The following is a 27,721-nucleotide window of genomic DNA, read 5'->3' as shown; positions in this document are numbered from 1 at the left end:
GTTGTATTCTGTATATAAATTAATTAAAGAATAAAATTCACGAGATTTTTTAACGTAAATTGTTAGCCTTCAATTTCGTTTACTGGAATTAATGAGATATTTGCAACAGTGCGTAAGAAGATGGGTTTCCCCGGAGGAAGTATGATGTGTGGGTGTGGTGGACTCGCGTGTGTAAATATCGAGACCGTATTGACCCTCTTCGGGGAAATTTATTGTGAATGTAATGACATCGTCGTCCGTGACCATATGACTCACGTATTTGGATAGACGTTTCTCCTCGATACCGTTCTTATGTAGCGTAGCCATGAAGTCCGTCAGCGAACGAGACATTCGAAACTGAATTTCAAGCTCGCGACTTGCGAACACCAGGGCCTCCTACAAACATACCAGAAACTTTTATTGCAAATTCTATATATTTAAGACACTACTGGTCTTTATTTTGAATTAATTTATTTTTACGATTCTTCCATTGTTTGAACAAGCCAAGACATTAAGAATTTACAAACAATGTAAATAGCACTAAATGTCGGCTTAGACATACGAATCTGAACGGAGATCAATTAACAAATAATTTTAAAAAGCCAACTTTGATTGAACAGTGTTTAAGTTCTACAAACTAACTAACCATTTGCAGTAATTGTTTTATAGATCATTTATTATTTTATTGAACGTTTGCACAAAGCATACAACGACTGCGTAATTGAAGATATTTTACAGTTATCATAAATTTTAATAATTTTTTAACTTTTATCTCTATTAATAACAAATTATTTTTAATATTTTCTTTTCAGTTTAATTTTTTTTTCTTTTAAGATATAATTTACAAGTATGTATTTATATCCTGAACCAAACGAAATGTAATCAAATATTGTATTTAAAAATGTACAAATGTATCATAAAAGTTTATTGCAATAATTATTTTGCAGCTTGTGATATATTTTATAATAAAAATATAATAAAAATGTTATTTTTATTATAAAGTATTTTAATTATATATGCAATTATATAATTCAAATTTGACAGTTAAATTTTAGCCCTTTTAATGATTCCTGTTATAAATCATCACAAAATAGATCGTGGGCACATTATTCAAAAAAGAAAGAAGCTATTCTAGAAGCTCAATTCAATAGCCACTCGAGCGCAGTAGCAGCGACATCCGGGGCATCGCTTTACCTGATGCGTGATCGGTACGAGGCCGAAGAGTCTTGTGGCTTTGGTCGGACCCCATTCGCCGCTCGCGCAATCCGGCAATGGAACCATCACAGTCTGCAGCTCGTCACACGATATCTTGAACTTGCACACACTCTTGAACTTCATGGGTTCACCTGTGAGGTACTCTTTCGGAGTTACTGCATTGGCGAATACATCTAGCAGAAAGGCGCCCGAACACGGGGCGTGAACTCGGAAAGCCACTAAGTTACCCACCACCGACTAGAACAAAATAAAGGTTAGAGTACTCGACGTAATCTCTTCATAATCAGGTGTACTTTAATAATCTAATGTCCTACGGATTCATTCCCGAAAGAATAATTTTAATATTTTTGCACTAATTTAAATCATTTTCGATCTTAATCGGATACTTTGGCGATATCTAACGACTACCTCAATGTTCACGGATGAATTTCATAAGTAAGATACCCGGATTAATTGATGTTATAGATGTTTCTAATATCTTTTAAAGAACATTCATAATTTGAATCGGTACGGCAATGGAAGAAGCAGAGTTTAAAAACTTTTTAAATTTCTTTTTATCTACATGCGTCTTATAATAATAATATTATTTAATAATAACATAATTAAGAATTAAAAACTATACTTATGACGTGTTTAAAAAATGCGACTTTACCATACGATCGAAATTGAGGCACAAAATTTATAAAAGTAACTAAAAGCCAATATGAAAATATCGATAAAAGTATAAATTATATAAAGTATTATAAATTAGCCATAATTTGAAACTGTGACTAGTTAAAATTTCATAACTACCAGTGGTAAGTAAGAAAATTAAAATTTAAAAGGAAAATAAGTTTCTATAAATACAAAGTATATCTACATCATTTATTTTGTATAACTTACTTGCATAACAAATCTCTTTAAGGAGACGCCATCGTAATTGTCGCCATCACTGTCGTAAAACTTGAGATTATAATGGAAAATTAGAGAGGATTGCATATTTGCCGGCATCGCTATCCTTACCGTCGCGGCCCCAGTCGCATCAGTATACATAACGGCATTAGTATTTGTGTCAGGAAAGTACAGACCATATCTGAATGTGTGCGAACATGACCGTATATTTTGTTTGTTTTCGATAAGAGAAGGTGATATACGATATACGTAAAAATTAATAAGACCATCGATTGATATATTACACAAGATTAAATAAGCATATCCTACCTAAAGAACAATGAACGAACAAAAGGCAATTCTTCAAAATCTTTAAGCGAAATTGGCTGCTTTAGAAGTTGCCACTCCTCTTGTAGTGGAAAAAACTCGTATATGAATTCACGAGGGTCTGTTAGGAAGTAGTGATCGTCATATTCGTATCTAAAAAAAGAAAAACACTTGTAGGCGCAATCATAAAATTACATTATAAGCATAAGCATTACTAATTTAATTATTGATATAACTTTATATAGTAATATACTTATTCATACATGAATTAAACATTAAACAAATTATATTAAGTGTATAAAAGATTATATAAAGATTATAATATAAGATACTATATAGTGAAGAATTTTTTATCATATAAAGGGGCACTTATAGGTTTTCCGTTTGGGTTAACTAGATGACAGATGCAAAGATTGACAAATAATTTGAAAAAAAAAAAAATTACAATATGAACATGAATTATATAAGAAATGAACATAGAATAAGGTGAATCTGATTCTTGTATCGATGAGTCAATAAAAACAAATGTTTATTAATGATTTTAGAAAACAAGAAGTTTTGTTTATTGTGTAAATTTTGAAATTATATTTTGTTAAATTAAAATCCTACAATTAAGTATTGGCTATACAATTAGCCAATAAGGTAATTGAAAATAATATTTTCTTAATTATTGTTATTTATTGGCAGTATAGTGTATTAATAATCGGAATTTGCATTAGAATTGAGATTAAATAAAAATTGAATTTTAATGTCACACGATTTACAATATTTTTTGTTTAAGTTATATATAAAATTTTTTAATATTTACATGTAGTCTAGATATATGGATGGATAAAATTTATGCATATAAAGATCATGTGAATGAGCTCGCATCCACAAATGAAAAAACTAATTTAACGGTTAGGGAAACCAACCTGAGACTGTCGCTCTTCTCCTTGGGTTGACCGAGATGTGGCATCTCTTTAGCATTAACGAGATGCCTCGCTCCCCAGTTACACTGTACGAATCTCCAGGAACCAGCGACATAAACGGCGTTCCAACTGTTGCGAAAACGATTATCCTCGAAGCGTACCCCAGGTTGGTATCCCGCAGACTTGCTGTAGCCCTTGATGACAACGCAGTGAAGCCCTGCGTAGCTGCACAGCCGCTTAAAAAGTACATGGTAGGACTCGGTACCGTGTTTGATACCACGCAAGAGGCCCATAGGCGTGTCGCCCCTCAGATTTTCATCGAACTGCATCGTGTTGAGATTCTTCACCGTTATCCAACGGAAAATTGTGCGCGCTTTCTCAATATCCGAGCCGCACTTGCTCACCAGTTGTCGCACCAGATCCGTGAAGGTTTTTTGGTCCTCTTGCGCGACCTAAGGACTCGCTCCGTTAAATCCAAGCATCAAGAACTTCGCATCGATTCACTAACAAGACGACCAGGCTAGACATTAACACGCTCTGTCAAAGGACGCGATAGCGTTTATCATAAGAGAAGTTTCAGGCATAAGCTCTAAAAAATATTGTGATATGGAACTACTCACGATCTTGTTCGTTCTTCAAGATAGCAATATACAAAAATGCCTCATATTACTAAATATGACATTCATTTTTCTTAAAGCTTACGTATCGATAATTTAGTAATTAAACTTTTGTTACAAAATGTTATTAAGAACCATAATCAACACCATTGAAAGTATATAATAATATAACCTTAATTCAACACTGTAAGCAACATGTAGTCTGAACTTTTTTAAACTTACTACTGAAAAATATAAAATAATTTAAATTCTTTCTGAGACAATTAGTGTTCATATTATATTGAAAATAATTTTCAATCGCTCGTCAACTTGAACATAAGAATACTGACAAACATTGTCGAAAAAGTAATAAATCGAATACAACAATAAAATTATTGTATTATCTATTATAGAAATTTTTTAATTAAATTGCAGTTCATAAAATAAATAAAAATGTAAAATTTATCTAACATAACTATATTTTACTTATGCCGTATACTTGTATACGTATGTATTTATCAAGGATGTAATTATTTAAATAATTTCACAATGTAGGAGTGATTTTTCACTGAAATGCCATTTTAATTTTGGCATTATATTAAATTATTATTGAAGTCATTCTAAAAGAAAGTTAAAAAATATATTGCACAAACTCGTAATATGACACGCAGTTGTGACAATGTGGTGTTACAGAGTCGGACTCACAGAGATGGCGATCTGGTCGATGTCGGCAAATTCCAAGGGATCGTTGTATAATTGATACTTGGCGAGAGCAGGCGGATGTGGCGCTGGCGCTCTCCATGGATATGGACTCGGTGGGGCGCCCTGGATGTAGTCGATACCTTCATCTAGATAGAGGCTCTCCTGTTGCATGTACTCACTACGCGCCTCATTTATGAGCTCCAACATCTCCGAGCTCTGCTTTTCTACTAGTGCAGCCGTCGCTGCTCTGCGTATATTTTCGTTTACAATTTATGAATTTGATTTATCGTTCAACTTTTAATTTCATATCTCAAATAAATTATTCAATGTCATTAGATTTTCATAAAAGTTTATAAATACTTACAAGAAAGAATTATTTTAATAAATTAATAATTCATTATTTTATACTCTTATTTGATTTTAATTGATTAATTTATTGTTATTCAAAAATTGATGTTAAAGTAAATAATCTTCAATTTATATTTGTATAATATAAATTATGTATAGATTTATAGCTTTAGGCGCCCATATTTAATAATCAACGTAAATATTTATAGAAATACGTATACATAGTATATAATGGAATTTCAATTATAATTATTCAATGTAATATTCTATTTTAAGTAGTTAAATTTTAATTAGTTGCAACAAATCTCCGTTGAAAATGCAAAAAGCAAAATATTTACTAAATATGAAAATTTTTACTTGAATTTTTCAATGTAATATATGTGAAGTTATTAATAATAATTTTGGATTAACTGAATGCTACGCTTCTGCTCATATGAGTTCGATCTTATACTACATTCATAAAATTTCGCATCAGCTGAGATTCCTGGAGATCTCCGCAGTTGTTTTTTTTCTTTACATATTGTCTACAATAGTTAACTGTAGAAAATGATGTAATGATATTAGTCATGGAAGAGACTCAGGAAGAGACCCACCTCTCGTGCTCAAGCATCTTGCGAGTAAGGCTCTCTTTCTTTTTATCCCTACGCAGCGTCATATTCTTCTCGAGATCCTCCTTCTCCTGCTGGAACTGCTGAGTGCGAATCTTGTTGCCGCGCTCACGCTCCCACTTTTCCGACAATTGTTCCAATTCCTTTTCCCACTCATCCTTGTAATAATATAGAAAACCATGAGAGAAAGAGAAAGAGAGAAAGAGAGAGAGAGAGAGAGAAAGACATAGAATTCCATAAAGAAGTCACTCTGTATAATTACCCGAAATTCCTCGCGTATTCGACGATCCTCCTCCTCTCGATGATGGGCGAACTTACGGTACAGGTCGTCCTCCTCTTTGCGGTGTTTCATTTCCAACCGTGTCTGTTCATCTCTATCCTGGAACCATGGATAATACAGATTTTGTATTTTGTTTTGGATAGATATTGAAAGTTTTGAACATTTACTTGTTTGGCGAGCCTTACTGTCTTATAAATGTTTGGAATTGTTAATCATGATATTAAATGCATTTAATCAAAATTTAATATAAATTCTTTGAAAATTTAAACTAACAATTCCTGTTACACAAATTTCAATAAGATTGTATATTTTACGCAAATCTAAGGTTGATTTACTTATCAACGTCTTATACTAGCATTTTCAATAATTTTGTATATATATATATATATATATATATATATATATAAAAGATTATGATATAGATAAATAATTTCTTCATTGTATAAAATACTATATTACAAGTATTTGATTCTCAAAATATTAGCAAATTTTTTGGTTACTTTATTAGATTTAAAATTAAAAACCAATGTTGCCAACATAATAGACTCATAAGGCCTTCAAATCAAATCCTCCATACGATATTTTCTTGCTTATAAGTGAACGTTTTACATGTGCAGTCACCAATCATTTAAATTTATTATGTACTCCATGAAATAATACATTTTGTGCAAACATGTGATCTATGTTATTTATGGAGATTCCACGAGTTCAATTGCAATAGTTTTGAGGAACTCGTTACAGCCCGTCATAAAGTATTAGATGATCATAATTCTAAGAATCTCTTTAATAAAACAACAATATGAAAATTAGAATCATTAAAATATTAATATTTTATGGCAACTTAATGCATAAATAAGTTTTATATAAAGGTTTTAATCTTGGAGGTAAGATGAAAAATAAGCAATTTATATGTTATTGACCTAAATTTATAATATATAAATTTATTAACTTACATACGGCTTAGCTATAGTTGTGAAATATTATAAAATAATTTATTATCACTAAATTTTTCAATTCAATATTTTTATCAATCTTAGTAAAAAATATTTCATTATATTATTTTATGTATTTTCAGTTGAACATTTATAAATTCTTTTTGTTATCTTATTGCAAGTAAAAATGTAAATAATTGAAAATAATTGTGAATAATTGAGTAGTTTTTATATTGAATTTCAATTATTTAATTTAACTATTAAATATAATTAAAACATAATATTTTTAATAAAATTAACCGAAAAAATTATTGTGTTTTGTATTTATAAGATAAAATTAATTCCGTTTAAATTTGTTCTTTTAAGGTAATTTGATACATAACAATATACAATATACATAACAATATATTATAAAAATATAATTTATTTAATTATTAATTACATATTACAAATAAAATTAACATATAAAACTATTAATAAATGATATATAAAATATATTAATATATATTATTAAATAAACTAGGCAAATCATATATAATTATCTTTATTATATATTTCACCAATTTTATATAAAATCAGCGAAATTGTAGTTAGAATAGTAAAAAATAGAATAATTAGTGCAGCTTGGAATTGCTTTCCTATTTCTCTATTATATAAATATCAAAAACATATTATTTTTAGAGCATATTTCACTATATTACATCAAAATATCGACTATATAAATGAATATTTCTGCACGCGCTTATTTATGAATTTTCAATTTATCTGCATTTTCTTTAATTGTTTCTTTAACTTTTTCATTAGAATAAGATGTTACATATAAAAATTGCTTTACAAATAATTATCGAAAATCCGTTTAAATTCCTCAAATCAATGATACTTAAAATTAAAAACAAAACAATTTATTCTCCAAGTGTCAAGAAAATGTAAATACCATTAACAGAAAATCAAAAAATAAAGACATCAGGATTAAAGCATTTTCTAGCTAATGCTTGTCTTAATTATAGATTTCATCGTTTACGTAATTGAAGAAAACGAACAGAAAAACTGTCTTCATTTATCGGTAGCTTAACTGCAATGTATTGAAAGAACTATGATTTTTTGGAAAGCGCTCGAAGCCACTCGTCTATTGTACTCATTCGCTCTTTCAAAAAGGATAGAATATGCATTCACACGTGTGTGCATTCTTCTCCATCATCTTCCCCCTGCTCCTATTTATCACCGCTCCTCTATTTTTTGTGAAAGCATATGAATAATATTCTATTTAATTTGATGAGGTATAGTTGGTGTGCACGAACCGCAAAACGGAAGCGATCCCGCAGCTATGCGCGAAAATACGAATGCGTCTGTCTTTTACCGGTACTGTAGAACTGATGAGTGGAAAGAATTGGTGCGTTGATTGCATGGAACATTTATCTTTGCGGTGCATTTCTTATCAATATCACTTCATAATTATTATTCTTCAATATGTTCAATTTGACGAGCAAGATATTATGCTTCCTCATTCGTAAGTAAACATATTGCATAGTTGGAGATCTGCTTCGATTACATGATCAATAAGTTGATTTTGAAATTCCTATTTATTAATTATTTACCGAGATACTTATTGTGAAAGTACAGCCAATGTACGCTATTTTAATAATTAGGGCATTGGATTGATGACAGGGTTTAGAATATATGTTTTAAGTTACATTTTTTAATAACTATTTTATTACTCTATTTGTTCCATACAATTAGCTCTAATATTCCTTATGCACATATTATATACATACATTAAACATTGCGCAAATGTGCAATAATTTGTTTACCAATACGGGAGATAATCGCCAGCAAGACGTGTAACATATTTACTTCGAAATGTAAATATAGAACTGTGTTTTGCCACAAAAAGTAAAAAAATGTGATTACAAATATAAATATCCATTAAAATAAATAAGAAATATATTGTCAGCATTTAATTGTTCAAAACCAAAAAGTTCATAATTCCATTTCTTCCAGATATTGTGAAGCTATAGCCTTATAAACGATTATGTTGAAATGAATAATATTTTATAAATTATAACAATATCTTTATTTTGTTGAAGAAAATTAATTAAAAATTTACATTTTATTCTTTACGTTAAATATGTAATTTATTAAAACAAGTATGCTATAGCAAGTATACAAAATTTATCATTTAGATTCTTAGAAAATCTCAATAATTTCAACTACATATTTTTTATTTGCTATATAAATAATAAAGTTTTTTAATTATAAATACATACATTAGTGTTTACGTATCATTAGATTATGAAAAGGTTATTCTCCCTTGTTTTATTGGAATTACTTATTTCATTTTGAAAATATTGCTGGATAAAAAACAATATATGTTAAATTATCTCTCGTTTTATTAGGGAAATTGCCTGAAGTGGTCCTTATTGAGAATAAATTAAAATTTTAGGTAATGTTTTTAAAATTGGATCACATTATAAGATCGTTAACAAAGAATTAACTTAATAACATTGTTTTCAAAGTAGTTATATACTATTTATAATACAATTAAAATTTAAACTTTGTTTGAATAAAAGTTGAAAACATTCATTTTAACTATATATCTAAATAATTTTTTATTTTTGCAATCATTAATCATTATTTGTAAGTATAAGCTTTATAAAAATAAATAATGGATGTACAAAGGAATTTCTTAAATCGAAGAAAACATTAAAATGTTATTTAATCCAATTGGTTCAGGATTGGAGCATTTTACAAGAAATTAAATTTTCCTAAATTTGTAATCGTTATAGCTCGCAATATCGTAAACATTGACTCCGAAATTTCTCGATGATTTTAAAGCCTTTGCTTGCGAACGTCCTATAATGTTTATTTAATCATCACATAGCAACTATGGTAGAATTCTCCAACCGTCTAAAGCTTGCTTCCCTACAATTCTCGAACGTTCTAGAGCTTGAACTCTGACGTCATGCAAGACTTTCGGCATGGCAACATCTATGCATTGTTGCCAGCTAAGTAATCTTCCGTGCTCTTATTTAACGGACGCACGCGACAAGTTCTCTCTCTTTCTCTCTCTCTCTCTTAGTGAAATTCTCTCAGTGAAGACGCCATGGCATGAATCAAGGTTTGCCTTAGTAGGACCGCCATAGAATAGTCGATACATCACAACAGAGTCGCCACGGAACGACTAAGCCTTCAGTTTCTTGCGAGAATTCAACAGGCTTGTAAGCTTACTGTAAGTTTCTCAATCAATCAGTTCTCAGTTATTACACTACACAGTAACTGAACTCCGTCTTATACCAGTCAGTCAGTTTTACAATATATACGCACATAATTTTTCTAGAGTCTGCAACAATAAGCTAGTAAGCCAACAGTGAAGCCAATACATTTAACAACTATTTAAGTGCGCCATTGTTCAAGCAGTCAGGAGTACTGATTGCACTATAAGAGTGAATATTAAATAAGAAGCGCACCATCAACGCACTCATAACAGAAATAGGTAATACAATGAATTTCTGTGAATTTAATCGAATGAGAAACCAAATATTGAAAGCACGTACTAGTCTGCCTAATAAGGCACTAATGGTGCGAATGCACCAGCCGCGATAGGTACTATACGATCGCAAAGCTCCCGCTAACGGCTGAAGGTGTATGAAGGGATACCAGCTACAAAGGGATTCTTGCTTGAGTCAACTAAGAGAAACCACACTATACTACAAGTGCCTCACATTCTACAGAAGAGGCTCTGCGTCTTCTGCATGCACCTCCTGCAAGACTACAGTCTTTCCATACTGACCTTCGGACGAGACGCTGCGCCTTCTGCATGCGCCTCCTCCAAGACCCATCTGCAACTTCCTCCTGCAAGGGCCGGCTCAGGTATTAATTCAATATGTTATCATCAAGAGGAGACTCGTACCTAAAGCATCATACGTGGCTCGATACAAGGAGTGTCAAGGATTTACGCCCTTGCGCTTCTCAGAGTAGCAATTTCACCAAGCGCACTACAACAAGAGGACCTCTGCAGATTACATTCTCCACCACTCGACTTCCAGCGCACGCTAATTCCACGCAAAATACCAACAAGGAGCGGTACGGTCGTAATGATTCCTACTATCAACGTAGAATCATATTTATGTATTTATAATTCAAAACTTAATGAATACCACGAAAACCAATTGTGTTGATTACTGAATTGAAGCATTACCCTCTCATTTATTCACACTTTGCCACCAGTAAAATGGTGGGTATAGTCTAATCCAATCATCTTGGTCTCTCGACCTCCGGGTGACTGGAATTCCGAACACAATTTATTTATCGAGATTGGAACCCGTGATAATTTATAGAGTTTATTAAGTCCCAAATAATTCAAACATTGATATGTATGCACCACCTATTGTCTGGTTTAAAAATCAATGTGTCCTCATTGTAAAAAAAAAATAAATAAAAAGCTAATTACAAAACTTCTATTTTTGAAATATAAATTTCTTTTGAGATTTTTAATGAAAAAAGTTAACACGTCCATTTAAGACGAAAACGTTAATTACTATACTAATTAATGTACCTCCTATTAAAAGTTAATGGTTAATAGTTGTTAATCAATTAGCAACTATTTAATGAAATAATTATTTATATTTATATTTATTTATAATTAAATTAACATTAACGTAAATATTTCAAAATTAGTAAATTTGAGTGATTTAAAAGATGTTTATTAATAATTTTATTAACGAAATTTGTTAATATCTATTTTATGAATTACCATGTGCTTAATTCTAAGTTACATTAATAAAATCAGCTAAATGAATTTATCATTTATTACTAAATTTCAAATATTTATTGCCGATTACAAAATACAAATTACAAAATGTTTATTAAACTCCTTCAAAGGAACTAAATATTGAAAATATTAATGCATATATGATTCCAAAAATATTTTTACAACAACAAATAAGAAAAACTGGACCAACAAAATTATTTACTTTTAGGTTTTTTTTGTTATCATAATTGGTAACAAATTATAAAATCATATCTTCGGCTTACATACATATTTTATTATTATGCGTTTCTTTGAAAAAGTTCAATCAGTTTATTTTTAAATGTATAATTCTATATATTAATGTATAAAATAAATTATTTTCCAAATATTATAAAATTCTTTGAGTGAGTAAAAAATAATAATTAAGTAAACGCTTAATTAAGGCTATACATTATTTTATAATTTCTTCGTTATTATTATTCATAATTTTTTTTATGTATAATAAAGATATTATTTTAATGCTATTAATTTAAATATTTTCTAAGTCTAGTTTTCTTTATAAAAGAAAACTGTGTGTCTTATTTATACTATCATAATTTTAATCATCCAAAAATGTAAATTTATTAAATGTTTAGTGTAAATAAATGAAATTTTATATTTTATATTTATTTTATTTTTAAAATGTTATAAATAAATTTTACTTATTCATTAATTTGTAAAATGATAAAAAATATAATATCATGATTTTTTACATTACGATCTGTAAATTCTAATTATGATGTAATTAGTATAATCAACAATAACACGTGTTCATTAATAGAAAACACTCCAATTTTTTATAATCAAACCTATTAAATAAATTAATTATAAGTTTGAAAAATTTCATTAAAAAATCATAAAATAGATATTACATGAAGTTAAATTTATCTTTAACGATGAATCAAATTAAAGTTATTCAGAAAAATAATATTAAATAATAAATAAATATACCTATCAACTTAACTAAATAAATTATATTTTTCCTTTATAAGTAATTATATACTTAAAATTTACTTAACATAATAGATATTCTGTTAAGATCTGTTCATTTTTCATTGTAATTATTTACTATTGAATAGTTACAACTTTGTTTAAATAGATAAAACTTTTTATAATAATATTACTTTATTTTACCCAAGTAAAACTTTGAAGGTAATTTAAAATGTAAGTATAATTAAGGGCATCAGAAATTACTGATATTGTTTACACTGATGCTCATTTATAAAGATATTTATAAATTATTTAATTATCTTACTAAAAATGTTTTTCAAGTAATCCATGTGTATATTATTATTATAAAACTTATTATATAGAAAACTAAAAGGACTAGATAAATCAAGGATTTTATGTTCCAATATTTACTATTCGAACAAAGTTAAGCCAAGTAAAATTTAACTAAACTTGTAAACAGATATTTCTTTACATAATCGAACTGTGATACATGTCCTGCCTACCTATTTCTTTTTCTTGATCATTCTTTCTTTTTTTCCGAACACAGAGTAATAATTGGGGCATAACGAGCGACGAAGCACTACCATATCACCGCAAGTAAATGCACGGTTGAAGGCTTTTCTTATTCGACCTAATAATACATTGAGCGTACATATATATGAGCAAAGAGGAATAAAATCTACGAATTGTCAATTTGTCAAGTAAAATACCGGGCGAAAAGTATGAACAAAATAAAGAATGATTATTTGTATGACAAATGAAAAGGAAGAAAGATAGTAGAAACGAAAGTTATTGATTATATCTATAACAAAATGAAGAAAATATTTTGTTTAAAAAGAATTTATATACGAAGAAGCTAATGTAAGTGTGAATTTATCACCTGTTTGTCGTGTGACTTAAAGACTTAAAATTATTTAAAGTATTAAAATTAACTATGACATGATTAATTAGAATAATATTTTTTATTAAGATTGCTATGAAATTAAAATATTGCATGATTTTTTAAATGAAACTTATTGGAGTATAAAAATTTAATTATAAGTCATTAAATTGAAAAAGTACTCTTTTAAACTATGTAGAAATCAATTATTTAGCGAAGACTTTTTTATGATATTTATATGTTAAATTTAACATACTTTTATTAATAATAATTAAATGAATTTAATTAATATTAAATAGTTTAAAAAATGTGGTATAATATTACACACTATTAAATGAAATTTTCGAAAAAACGATAAGATTTTTAAATTATAGCTTTACATAATTAGTATTAAATGATCAGTATTAAATGATGTAATAATGTAGTGAAGATGTCTGAATTGCATATAATTCATTGAAATGTTATGTATCATGTATATCACATATAAAATAATTTTTCCTGAAATTTTTAATTTTTATAATAGATACTACTGATCAGATTTCCATTAATTATTTATTAAAATTTTACAACTTTTTATATAATCGTCTCGTGATTATATATATATATATATATATATATATATATATATTAAATTACCAAGTAAACATTAGGTATTTAAATCTTCTAACACTGTGGTTAAATAAATATATATTCATTAAGACGGAAACTGTGTCAAGATTCTTTATAAATTTATATTTTGTCTGATGAACAATTGAAACAAAGATAACCATTTTTTAAAATTCTCAATATTTTTTGAGAAATATTTTATTCAAAAATTTTTTTATTACTCATACATAATTTTTATATTCATCTTAATATCGATAGTTCTAGTAATTAGTTGAATAAATATTACTTTATACTGTAATGAATATTTAATAAAAAAATACAATTATAAAAATCAGCATGGTTATATAATAATATACTAATATAGAGAATGTTAGCCAACTCAGTATAATGTACTTCAATTTTATGATTTTCAGTTATCGAAACTAATGCTTACACCTAGGCAATATCGCAGGATCAAAATTAACAATAAAAGAGACAAATGTGTTACTAATCGAAATGAAAAGGGGTTATAAGTGTATCAGTGGCTCGTATTCGATTGCCTAAATTTTTTTTACTCTGCCTATCACTTGAAATCTGCATATATAGACGTACGGATTAAAAAAAGAGCATAAGCTACAAACTATCAAATGACCTAAAAATAATACAAAACAGACGTGGATCTCCGGAACATTATATTGTCCAAACAGAATTGTTTTGAATACATGTTCCATTTAATACTACGTTGACGCTTGACTTCTTCAATCACAGCTTATTCAATAAAAATATTTATCTGTATTTTGATAATTATTAAATGAGCTTATTATCATGTTATTTTTTATTTTAGTCTTAAAGTATGTACATTACGTTTTTCATACTCTGATACTCAAGCTTGTAGTTAATATTATTGGAAATTTCAAAAAAATGTTGCTAATCTACAATTTGTCAGAAGTTATTGTTATAAAATAATGATACTACAATCGTATATCTCTAAAGTATATATAAATTTCTGAAGCTGCAATATTAGATTGTGGAATTGCTAAATACAATTAGACTTTGCTAGTAGTTCAAAAATTTTTGCAAATATTTATTTTTATTTAATTGCATTACAGATCTATTGTAAATCTTAACCTTAAATTTTAGTAATTCTAACTCAAATTTAGTATTAACTTCAAAATATTTTCGTAACCTGTAACAGAAAAATGAGTTTTTCTTTTTATTCATGAATTGAAACATAGCTTTTCCAATTCAAACAATTGTAATCACCTCAATAAAAGGAAAGTTGAAAGTCAAAGAGATATCGAAATCGAAAAGATTAAGTTGAAAAGAGCGAAAGAGGTAACTTCCACAGTAGCGGTGAGTAAGTACACAAGAATGAAATAAAATATTCTCTCATTAACTAGAAGTTTTTCTGAACCCAGTGCACTAGTTTGAGTATGCCCCAGGTGTGCTCGGAATTTCTCTTTTTGGTTCGAATCGAAGTAGACATCTAGATGTTTATGCACTCACTTTAGAAAATGGAATTCTAATTGCCTCGGTTATAATGCATCTAAACTTTTAATATATACCATATACTAAAAAGTTTTGAAAGATTTGTGGATAAAATTTGTAGTTTATAACACATAACGAAAGCGTTTTATTTAACGGAGTTATTCATATTTATCGAAAGATAATCACAAGATTATAATCGAATTTTTTCAGACTAACTTTAATAAATTGAAAGTCAATAATATCAATTAATCTTCTTTAATCAATAATTCTTCTTTAATATCAATAACGTCTTTAATCATTAATTAAATATATGTCTGTATATGTAAATTAATGAAAAAGAATGCTTCAAATACAATATTTCAATTTATTAATGTAAATAAATAAATTCTTAAATATTCGATGTAAATTCATCAAATTTATAAATAATTATAGAATTATTAATATACTTGAATCATGAATAAGCAATACATATACAGAGATGAAATCACTTTCATCTCGTCAGCTTATTTCTCTGGAATTCCGTACTTTCCAATAAATTCATGATTTCAAATCAAATAAATCTTACAATTCTATCGTATGTAATTTTTATGTGCAAATCAAGCACTATGTAGCAATACATTAGATTACATTAGGTCTTTTAAAACTTAAAATAAAATTATTTCATAAATAGGTTAAAAATTAACATTGAATAAGCGTATTTACATAATGATTTTTATTTCTTTGCATATACGAACAATAAATTTCTATGAATTAAAATTTAATTAGCTAAATAGTATTTTTTAAGGCTGCGCTGTTGTGGAATATAGTATTTAAGTATTGAAATATAGAGCCAAGCCCAAGTTCAAGTCCAAATTCGTAATGGGAATTCAGCCAGGCTCATTTAGCTTGTAAAAAGGAGAGAGAGATACACGTTGACATTACTTACCAAATAAAAGTCAATGGGCTTTTCACGTGCCTTGCTGTATCCCTTTTGTAGCTCAGTTTGCTTAAGGGCATGGGCAATGTGAAGTGCACTAGCGTCAAAACGCCCATACTGATACCACCCCTCAGTGTTAAAGTTGTGGTTACAGGGCGAAGAGATGCCGGCTCCGGGGCCGTGACCATCTCGATGAGAGCCGCCTCCCGGAGATGTTATTCCGTGGCCATTTAATTGGCGCCCATGACCCGACGAATCCGCATTGTCGTAGCTAAAAAGAATCGTCAATATCTTGTAGGTCACATTATACGTAATTCTCCAACTTTTCGGGTAATTATTTTAATTAGTGCCAACATAGATTTTTTTTTATTATTATAATTCAACTAACATTATATTGGAATAATATTTTATTTATTGTTAGTATAAAATATTTCCTATGACATTTAAATAGTATGATATTTAATTTTAAATCTTTTATAAGAGCAATTAAATACCAAGAAAAAACTTCAAATACGCTTTAATGTATTGAAAATTGTATATATTCATATTAAATTAGAAAAATTAGTATTAATAAATTATATTTTTTATTATATAAATATTATTAATGCTATGATTATTAACATTATTAAATATAATTATTGAATTCATATATTGAAATTATAAATTAAATAAATAATGTTGGCAATGCATAAATAATGGATAAGATTATCAGTGCTATTCCATTAGAGTAAACATAAGATTTTAAGGAAAACAATTATGAGTGAAGAAGTAGATAAAGAAACAGAAAAAATGTGTGAAAGAAAATTTAAGGAAAAAATGTATATGTGCGAGAATATGAGTACATGCTCATGCATACACGCGTAAATGATACAAGTCAGTACAGTTTAATTTAACAAGGTACAAAATATGAAGTGGTATTTTGATATGGGATTTTTATTTTTATATGGGACTTTAATTACGTTTAAATTATTAACTTTGTGAAAATTAATTAATTAAAATAATATTAAGAAAAATAGATCTACAATCAAGTATATTCTATAAAAATAAAATTGATAAAACTTAAACAAAATTTTTTTAAACAAGTTTATATTTATATCAAATATCCTAATTAATAATAATTTTTTGCAGTTACCATATCCATCCTAAACTTCATATACAAAAATACATGATATATATAGCTTTTAAATTAATTAAATATTTAAACATTCCTCAATTGTAATTGTACAAATGTGAATTAAAGTGTAAATAATTAACATTTAAGTTTTTATTAAATTAATTTATGTGACAGTTCTTTCTCACCAATGTGAATATATAGGTCGAGGTGACCCCCCTGCTCTAATTTGCTCATTGACATATCCGCTTCTTGGTACGTTGAGTGCGCTCCTGATTCCAACACTAGAACCATCTAGCGTTCCTGGTCCAGGCTTCGGTACGTGGCTACTGCAATAAACCTCCTTATCATTGATCGTATGTTGATTATTATAGTATGTTTTTAGGGTAAGCTTTGTTCCGCATATCGCGCACTTGAAACATCCTGAGTGGAAGAACGTGAAGTCCTTGAGAGGGCCGACTCGATCGACCTGGTAGACAGTTTGCTGACAGCGCAAACAGGAACTCTCGTAGAAATTCGGACGATACATGATTTTTGATTGTCACAAGTATTTGTACTCCAAGTTGATGGCTGTTTAAATATTTTAATATCTTAATTTGAAAACTTTATATATAATCTATATATATATATATATATATATATTTTTTTTTTTTTTTTAAGGTAGCAAGGCTTAAGTCTACAAATTCTATAAAATTAAGTCTACAAAAAATTGCTTATTACTAATGAGAATATTAAAAAAAAAAAAAAAAAAAAAATTGGTAAAAAAATTGTTGATATAAACTTAATTTATTTTATTTATATTGAAATTAAATTTCTAATCGTGGTATTTCAGCGTAAAGTATATTAACACTAATATTTCAATTTTACGTATTAAAATAGTAATAGTATTTGTAAAGATCATTTATACTAATATGATGAAATTTAGTATCATTGCATCATTTTATAAATTTTATATTAATTATAATATTTAGCACTTATACTGTGCGAGCTCTTTTGCTAAAACAAACGATGTTTAATATCAAGAAAATATAATGAAAAATTTTTTTGATATTAAAGAATTTTTAATACAATCAATCAACATTGATTTTCATACAGTGTATTATATTGCTTACATAATTTGATAAAATAAAGAAAAAGATATATTTTATTATTTTATTGTTCGAGTTATTACGTCAATGAATTCTATTCGATAGTCTACAAGTTTTTATACATTCAGAATCAGAATATTTATGTACATCAATTTTTACCAAACTTTGATTTACCAAATCTTCAGATATTATTTTCTTCCTCTTGCGCAACCTTTTCGATTTGCCGAAACTGAAAAATTGCCGAACTTTTTTTCAGCTGCTTACGTACTCGTTTGATAAATATGTTACTGATTCCTCATTGTAGCCCCTTTCATCCTCTTTGTAAGTCTACGTTGAAGTGATTCGGCAAATCTGACATTTTTTCGTACAGCAAAGTTAGAATAATACATGAATGTGAAATTACTTATTATAAATAGATTCTGATAAATAGATTTTAACTTTGTTAATTGAGTAACGATTGCTTACATCAATTGATTATTTCAATGAACTTAGTAAATCACCTATATAAATAATAATTATATACTTATATAATTGTTTTTTATTTTTTAATATATTTATTTATTAAAACATTCCAACATTTTTGATATTATTATAAAAATATAAAACAGTCAATGTGTTATAATTGTAGGTTCCCTATCTATTACACTGAATGTTGATTTCATTATTCAACTCTTAATTAATTATAAGTTTAGGAGTATGTTTGCTACTTTATAAATTGCTATAAAAATTTCAATAGTTTCTGGTCGTTTATTGAAATACGTTGATATAATATTTCATTATTGTATTCAATCTTTATATTATTCTTTTATTATGTGATATCAAAGTGAATTTATAATAATTTTTATTTATAAAATTCAAGAATAATTATATGAATAAAATATGTAAGGTTTAATAATAATTATTAAAAAAATACCATTTGTGTAATTGATTACTATTTTAATTTATTTTACAATAGCTCCGTTCTGTATATGCGCGTGATAAAATAAAAGTAGTTCAATGATTGCATAATCATTTAATTAGAACTTTCGCTATTGTAATGTATAAAACTGTTTTAGAATATTATTTAATTTAATTCATTAAATAATTGAATTGAAATTTGAATAATTAACAACAAAAGAGTATATTTTAAAATTGAATTTGAATTTAACACAGAAAAATAAAATGTTTGATACAAATGAATTTTTTATATATCATAATTATATACTCTAGTTATTATGTTCACTTCGATTTGCTAATCAATTTTTATATTTAGTTTGAGCTTCAATTTAATAAAAGTAAATATTAATTTTCATGAGCGTACAAAATTTGTTGCAATACTTAAGATAATAAAAGAAATGAAATTGACATTGATGAAAAGAAATGCCTTATAAAATTTTCTCTATTAAGTCGATTTACCGTACAGAAAGCATTACATTATATATATTACACCATTGGTCTCAAGAAGTGAAGTCGCTGTGGAATTGTTCAAAATTTCAATATTTTGTTTAATTAATAATTTATTATTTTGAACAAGAGATCAAATTAGTATTTTTTAATAACAAAATATTTAACAAAAATATATATTTGGTTAATCGAATGACATATTTTTTAATAAATACTATTATATAAAATATAGTAATATAGTATAAGTTAATTATAATATAATATCTATTATAATAATCAGCAATAGATTGAATAACTATTTTTCTTATTATTGTGTTATTGTAACTATTATTAAAGTCCTCCATTTAGTATCTCGATATACTACATTTTAACTTAATATTAATAAATTTTAGCCTAATATACTTAATATTCTTACAAATAATCAAATTATAAAATATAAAATATAAAATTTAATAAATAATTGCGTTATAAAATATATATATATTAAAAGCAGGATTTAAAATATATGAGTTGGCTTATATTCTGTTTCTCGTTGGTAGGAGCAACACACAAGAACGATCGCAAAAACGATTCTTACATGGAATCGAATACATTAGAACACAGATCAAGACTATGCAGTACGAGGTCTTATCGACGTGTGCGTCTACGGTTCGCAAGCAACAACGCACCCACCTAAATCGAAGTTTACATTCTTTCGACACACCCTTGTTCTTCCGCTCTTCTGTTCGATATATCTAAAAATGAATAATCATGATGCTTTTATCATCCACCTGATCAAGGCGATTCATATAATCTTGCTATTTTCATTATTTATTGCTCATTATCGATTTCAGTATACATTCCTCCGATCATTCTCCGAAAATCATTGATACAAAAACTAAACTTTCTAGCGAATTTAGTCGGAATTTAGTCTAAAATATTTCAGTGGTCAATAGAAACATTTAGGTAATACATTTTATTTGAAACTGATATAATTTTTGAATTCTATTTCTTTAAAGACATGATTAAAGACAAAAACACATTTTGTAATTTGATTGAATTATTTTTTAAATATCTTATTTGAATTATAATCCATTATGGAACTAAATCCTACTATAGTTTGGACGATAAATGTACAATAAAATAAGTAAGTTACATAGTATAATTTATCGGTGGAGCCTTCACAAATCAATTTGAAATAATAGATTTAACTGTAAGTAATAAATAAACAACAAATTGTTGTACTATAAGTTTTACATTATTAATTCTCTGATATCTTTCCTAAATTAGAAATCTTTTATTATTTACATAAAAAAAATTGCAATAGATAGTTCGTTTTATTCATAATAGATTCTAATTGAATATATTTAATTTTTGTTATTTCATCAATTATAAATCAATAAAATTAAGTAGAGTTATATAATTGTTACGAAATTCAAACCAACACAATCAACTTCACTTGTATTAAAACGTTCTAAAAATCATTATCGATTGAAATTTAAACAATTTAAATTAAATCAAATTAAATGCATTTTTAATTATAAACTTTCCCTCTATTTACATTCAATTTCGTAACATTTAAGCAGTGCATTTATTTATATTTTTTAATGAATTAAATACAATATTATAGATATTTTATAAAATTTCTATGTTGATTTAAATATATAATTAAATGCAATATTATTTGAATATGATAAATAAATTACAGAGAAGGTATTATAAAAAAAATTATATTTTAATTAACGTTCATAAAAAACTTTATTAGTTAATAAATATTACTCTATTATAAAAATTTTTATTTGTAACATTTAACGAATGATGAACCGTAAAAATTAAAATTACTCGACAAACGAAATAGTATTCAAGGTACAAATGTTATTTTTTACATTATTAAATAGAACTAATTTCAATCATTAAATATTTGTCATCTTAGCTATTTTGAGATTGTCTATTTTTAGTCTATTAATACTATATCAGTAGCTCAAGACATATTAATTATATAAAATGTCAAACCCTGTGAACATACTTAATTGAATATTATACTAAGAATTTTACAATAACGTTTAGTTAATTTTTATATCGTTAATTTTTCTGTTATAAATATCTTTATTATATATAAAACATTGTTATACTTTAGTACTTGTTAAAAAACTATCTAAAACATTTATTACTTTATATTTATATATATTAACTAAAAACTAATAAAAATATTATTTTCACACAAAAAGTAGTTGTGATTTTAATACACAATGTAATTTTTAATAATGCATAAATGTTTATAAAATACTATGAATAAATTGGAGCAAGTAATAATGTTTTATTTAACAAATTATAAATACATAAAGGTAAAAGAAGTATTTAAGGTAAAATATATATAGATTCAAAAAACTAAATCGTGTCACTACAATTTTTTTACATGCATCTCAGAACGAAGGAAGATATTTATGCATAAACCAAAATGGGATAAGATATAAGGCACAAAAATAGAAATAGTCTGTTTTCTTTAATATAAATCAGACAAGCGCAATGCTTGCATTATTCTGCATATGTATGAAAGATTTTCACAAGAGATTCTTCGTTTCCATATGCAATGGATTTACGCGCGAGTTTATTTTTCGCTAAATATGCGCTGTAAAATAGTCAAGGCAGAGGCTGTTGGGAGCCTTAGTAGCGACCAAATTCAGAATACATCGACACGTAAGTACCGAGTATACGAACACGCACTTAATTGAATGGCCGGCTTAGGAAGCCGATTAAGTCTGAATCTTTAATTAATGATTAATTAGTCATTGTGAGAATATCCATCAACGTATGTAATCCAGACTTAATTTAATTTGTCTTTATTTTGTGTATACTGTCGGATCTCTATTAGAATTGAATTTCCAGTTTAAGTGCTGTGTTAACATTACAATTTTGCGAAAAGTTTTGAAAATATTTAACTTGAAAGTTTTCAAATATATTTTTAATTTATCTACAGTTTACAGGTGACTCTCTATTCAATTTAATACTGTTATTATTTAATTATCAATCTTAAAAATAGTATGCTTCTTAGCAAAAGTTTTTATGCAATCATTTAAAACAATTATTCATCAATTATATTATGGATGGATTTTTTTATATAATTTGTATTAAATATAGATCGATAAAATTAATTTTGATTTATAAGGTACATTTGAGAAATGTAGAGACAAACGCGTGCAGTTATACTATTTTTTTTATTAATTATTATATATTTCATAAAATATGCTGAACCTTCAAATATAACTTATAGATTAAACGCTATTTACAATGTGAGACAAAAATAACCTATACAGGATGTGAACAGGTAAAAATGTAAATAGATACGTACTCAGTACAAGAAGCATCACCTTACTTTATCGAATTTGCACCTCATCACATTTTATATCGTTGATTCTTGAACTTTAATGAGTTTTTTCATAGCTTTCTCTTTATTCATATTGTAATTTTTTTTCAAAATTACTGACTTACCTTTAAATATTTCGTTTAAATTAACATTATTTATCTCATATTTTATAAAAATATGCTAAATTTACAATTATACAAAGAAATTATTATATAATTACAAACTAAATATGTTTATATATTTATTAGTCTTTATAACTCCATTAATTTCCATTATAATTTTTTTATAAATAATGTATCAATAAGCAATTTAAGATTATAAGTTATTTGTTATGAATATTAATATTTAAAAAAAAATAAAAAATTCAATAAAGTTGTAATTAAATATGAATACAAGTCTTTAATCTGAAATTGCAAAGGACAAAAGGTAATCACAAAACTTTTAAAGATATTAATAAGAATATAACAATACATAAGTAATATAGTAAAAAAATACAAGTGTCAATGTTTTATATACATTTAAAAATTTTTGCTGTAAAACTTTATGGTATTTAAAATTTTTTAAAAATATTTAAAAAAAATTTATTATTATCAGTTTTTTTCGGGATTTATTTAAAAACTTACTTATTTAATGAGTTTATTTATTTAGTATTTGAATTAATGTAGTTATTTCGTGCAATTTCATAGAATGTAATAAATTCATTTGTTATAAAAGAACTATTAGCAAAATAATGAAAATACATATTCCTATATACATATTCCATATTACTATAATATATATATTATATATATTATAGTAATGTAATCTTTTTAATGTTTATTTAAAAAATACATATTGATTTATATATAAGATTAAATACAAATTGTCGTTAAAAAATAAAAATACTTCCTTATTTCTTTTCTAAATATAATTTATCTAACTATATCATGAAGTATAACATTTTATTCAATACAGTTTATATATTATTGAAGAAATTAACATTTTACTTAAAAGAATATAAAATTAATATAAATAAATATAATATAAAAGAATATAAATAAATAAATATGGCACGACTTTTTAGCATTACATTAGATCATGACTTACAGTAATTTCAAAATAATACAAATAATTTATTTACTCAATGTTTATAACATTTTATTTTTTAATGTGTTTCTTTAATAGATATTTTAAAAGTATTAAAACACAATTTTATTATTTGTATATGCCAGTAGAAAACGTATAGTGCAATTAAAAATTTATTAATTTATTTAGTTTTACTTATTGCAAAATAAGTACGGTATTTTAAAAAATCTTTAAAAACTGATAACAACTATATAAAAGGAAAGTATATACATTTATTTGATGGATCTCAGCATTTCTATAAAATAAAGTAGAGATTGTTTGCAAAAAGATAAAGAAACGAGTTTAGTAAAAGAAAGAGAGAGAAGGGAGAAATTTTTATGCCTGAGATTATAAATATTTAAACAGCATTGCCGATTTTACCTACATATCTGTAATCTGTAATAAAAATCTGTAATACAGCATAAGCATTCTTTACATTACATCTTCGTTTAAAGTGTATAGAATTAACCGTTTGAGCAGTAAATTCATAAGTTAGTAATATACCAAGATATATTTACTAAAATAATTAAAATAATTTAAAAAATTAGTTTAATACTATGCTTCATATTAATAATACTATTGACTAAGATGACAATACTCATACTATTGTAAATTTTACATCTTAAATATTACATAAGTGTAATATTGTTAATTAATTCATTATTATTATTTAATATTAATATTCTGTAGAAATATTTTAAAATAATTTATTTGTATAATAATAGAAATATGAACTTCATAAAACTTTATCAAAATTATGATTTTGGTGGGTAATTATTCAATGACTATGACATTGCTAAGACAACGGTTAATGATGTCAGAATTTCAATAAATTTTAAGCAGTCAACATGATTTAATTTTTATAATGTCATCTGTAATTAAAGCATAAACTGTTTAAAAATTGTTAGAATATTATAATAGTTCTCTAAAAATTCATGCAATTGATTTTCTATTCGTTTCATTTAAAAGAATATAAATTTTTAACTATTACTTTTATTTATAATCAAACCTTGTAAAATTATAAATTATAGGAGAAAATCCAATATCTATAATATTATATTGATTAATAAATATCAAATTTAATAATAATGTCATTATATTTATTCTTTATATAATTTTAATAACAAGAAAAGAAATACTCATGTATCTAATAAATGTTTCTATTTCATTTTTTATTTTTATAAATAATTAGAAAGTATAAAAATTCTCCAGGAATCTCACACATGTGTTAAAAGAGTGTAAAAAAAAACATGGACTTAAACACTTGTCTAATCACCTCGAATCCAAAAACGATATATAACTCATGACTCACTCGATAAACCTTCTCTTGAATCTTCTCGATCTCTCGACCAAAAAAGTCCTCTTCCTTTACTTCGTCTGTTTCTCTTCTACTGCGAAGTATATCCTCTGACACGATTTCTTTAACAAAAATAAAGTTATTTTGAAGAGAAAAAAAAACAAAAATAAAATATGCATAATACCACGGATACTTTTATTTACTTTAAATTTATCGATTCAGTTACAATAAAAAAATAATATTTTACGCTTTCATCTGCGAAAGCAAAAATATAAGAAATAATTTAATGTAAATTTAATATTAAGTTATTTTTATTTTGAAAATTCTACATTTTTTAAAAATATTATTTGTAAATAAACTTATAATTTTAAAATTGAAATAGTAAATTCTTAATAGTTTAACTTTTAATAATCTTCTACATGAATTTATTAAAGTTCAACATAGTTTTTTGGTTTATAATTACTCAAAAATAATCTGGTATACTCATATTTTATAAGAAGTCTTTTTTCCAAAAATGTCACTGAAAATATGTTTTAATTGAGACTATAACTATTTAAGTTTTGTTTTAAAATAATAAATATATTTTGTTTATACTGGCTTTAGTTATCTATATTATATATTATATATACACATATTATATAAGAAATTTTATAAAATTGATGAATAAATTTTTAATAAGTATGGATTATTAATTTTTGCTTAATGAATTTTGAAGTATGAATAGAAAATTAATAACTAGTATAAAAATATGAATTACCCTATTAAAATTAAAAACATAGCTAAAGTTATATCTTTTCAATTTAAGAAATTTTTAAAAATTATGAAAAACTATTCCTTTTTTGAAAAGTACATTGATAGCAAGGCTTGTTTTTATTAGACTATAAAAAAGAAAAAAGAAAAAAAAAGAAAAACGAAAAGAGAAAGAGAGACTACTAATTATTCTAATTTGTTATGCAAATTACCAATGTATTCGCGTGGTTTATTTAAAAGTAGAAATACTCGATCAAAGTGAAATGGAAACCGTTATTCGTCCAGTAAAAAAATCAAGCAAATAAGCAATCATTATAAGTAATAAAATATCGTAACAGAAAACGATTGATTGTGGAAAAGGAAGCAGGAGGCTAATACTAAAAATAGGTGAAGATGCCGGGCTGGTAACTCCATTCACAAATCGATACAAAGTCTCTCCTTCTCCTCCTCTTGAAACAGTGGGCATCCATAAGGTGTTGGAAAAAAGTACTGGAGGCGTACTTGACGAATGCCGATTGAACCGGATCAAAGTCAGGGAGTCGCGCGAGCCCGTACCTCGGAAAAAGTCGACCAAGGTGTGCGGGTTTTCGTTCTTATATTTTCCATTTGTTACCATTTGAAATCGGGGAACCATACACGCATCGTCTTCTTATGGTTATGTGCGTCAATCCTGCCTTCCAGGCGGGCTACGACTTCCCCAAAGATGAACCTTCCAAGCGGGAAATTTAAAAGCGACGTCCGCCCTGCTAGTAAGCCTAGTCCCCTGAGCTTTTCACGGCACTGCACATTGAACCACACATACACTATAACATACATTACACGGATCTGAACTCACACTCGGTGTATTGCTCTTATCACGCGCATTCCATCGATTATCTGTTGCATTCCCGAAAAACAGAGAAATAATGCTAGATATAAAGACGAAAAGTCTGAATGCATGTCTATATAGAAAAAATAATGAGGGAAAAAGAGGGGGGGAGAGAGAGAGAGAGAGAGATTAAATGCGATCGAGAAAAAGAGACAGAGCGCGTTACCTCGACACCTGCTGTACCTTCGTTGGACCCGATCCTGCACGACGGTCTGACTGGGTCTGACACGCATACGGCCTCTCGGACTCTCGAAAGGTAGATCGCAACAAGCGAAATGGAGGGAGACGGAAGAGCCTCTAAAAAGAGAGAGTTTAGCCGCAAGAGTGGAAGGAGTTGGAAGTAAAAGCATCGCACCGATTCCGAGCCCTGTGAGTAGTAAGTGACGGTCATGATTCATGTCAG

General features: G+C 26.7%; 1 protein-coding gene across 1 annotated transcript; it reads right to left on the bottom strand.

Moving 5' to 3' along the window:
- Positions 1-5: 5 nt before the first annotated feature.
- Hil (peptidase hillarin) lies at positions 6-27,721 on the bottom strand. The gene is made up of 12 exons (XM_011502742.1): positions 27,485-27,721; positions 25,716-25,822; positions 17,674-18,055; positions 16,384-16,645; positions 5,819-5,935; positions 5,542-5,714; positions 4,604-4,847; positions 3,306-3,754; positions 2,395-2,544; positions 2,077-2,266; positions 1,174-1,431; positions 6-375 (listed from the first exon to the last, which is right to left on the bottom strand). Exons 3-12 carry the CDS (start codon positions 18,012-18,014, stop codon positions 70-72), a joined length of 2,490 nt encoding a protein of 829 aa, XP_011501044.1. The 5' UTR covers positions 18,015-18,055; positions 25,716-25,822; positions 27,485-27,721; the 3' UTR covers positions 6-69.

Source organism: Ceratosolen solmsi, unplaced genomic scaffold (assembly GCF_000503995.2).
Source record: "Ceratosolen solmsi marchali unplaced genomic scaffold, CerSol_1.0 scaffold15, whole genome shotgun sequence".
NCBI classification, from domain to species: domain Eukaryota; kingdom Metazoa; phylum Arthropoda; class Insecta; order Hymenoptera; family Agaonidae; genus Ceratosolen; species Ceratosolen solmsi.
The sequence above is the reverse complement of the archived record's forward strand: the minus strand, read 5'-3'. Positions and strand labels throughout refer to the sequence as shown.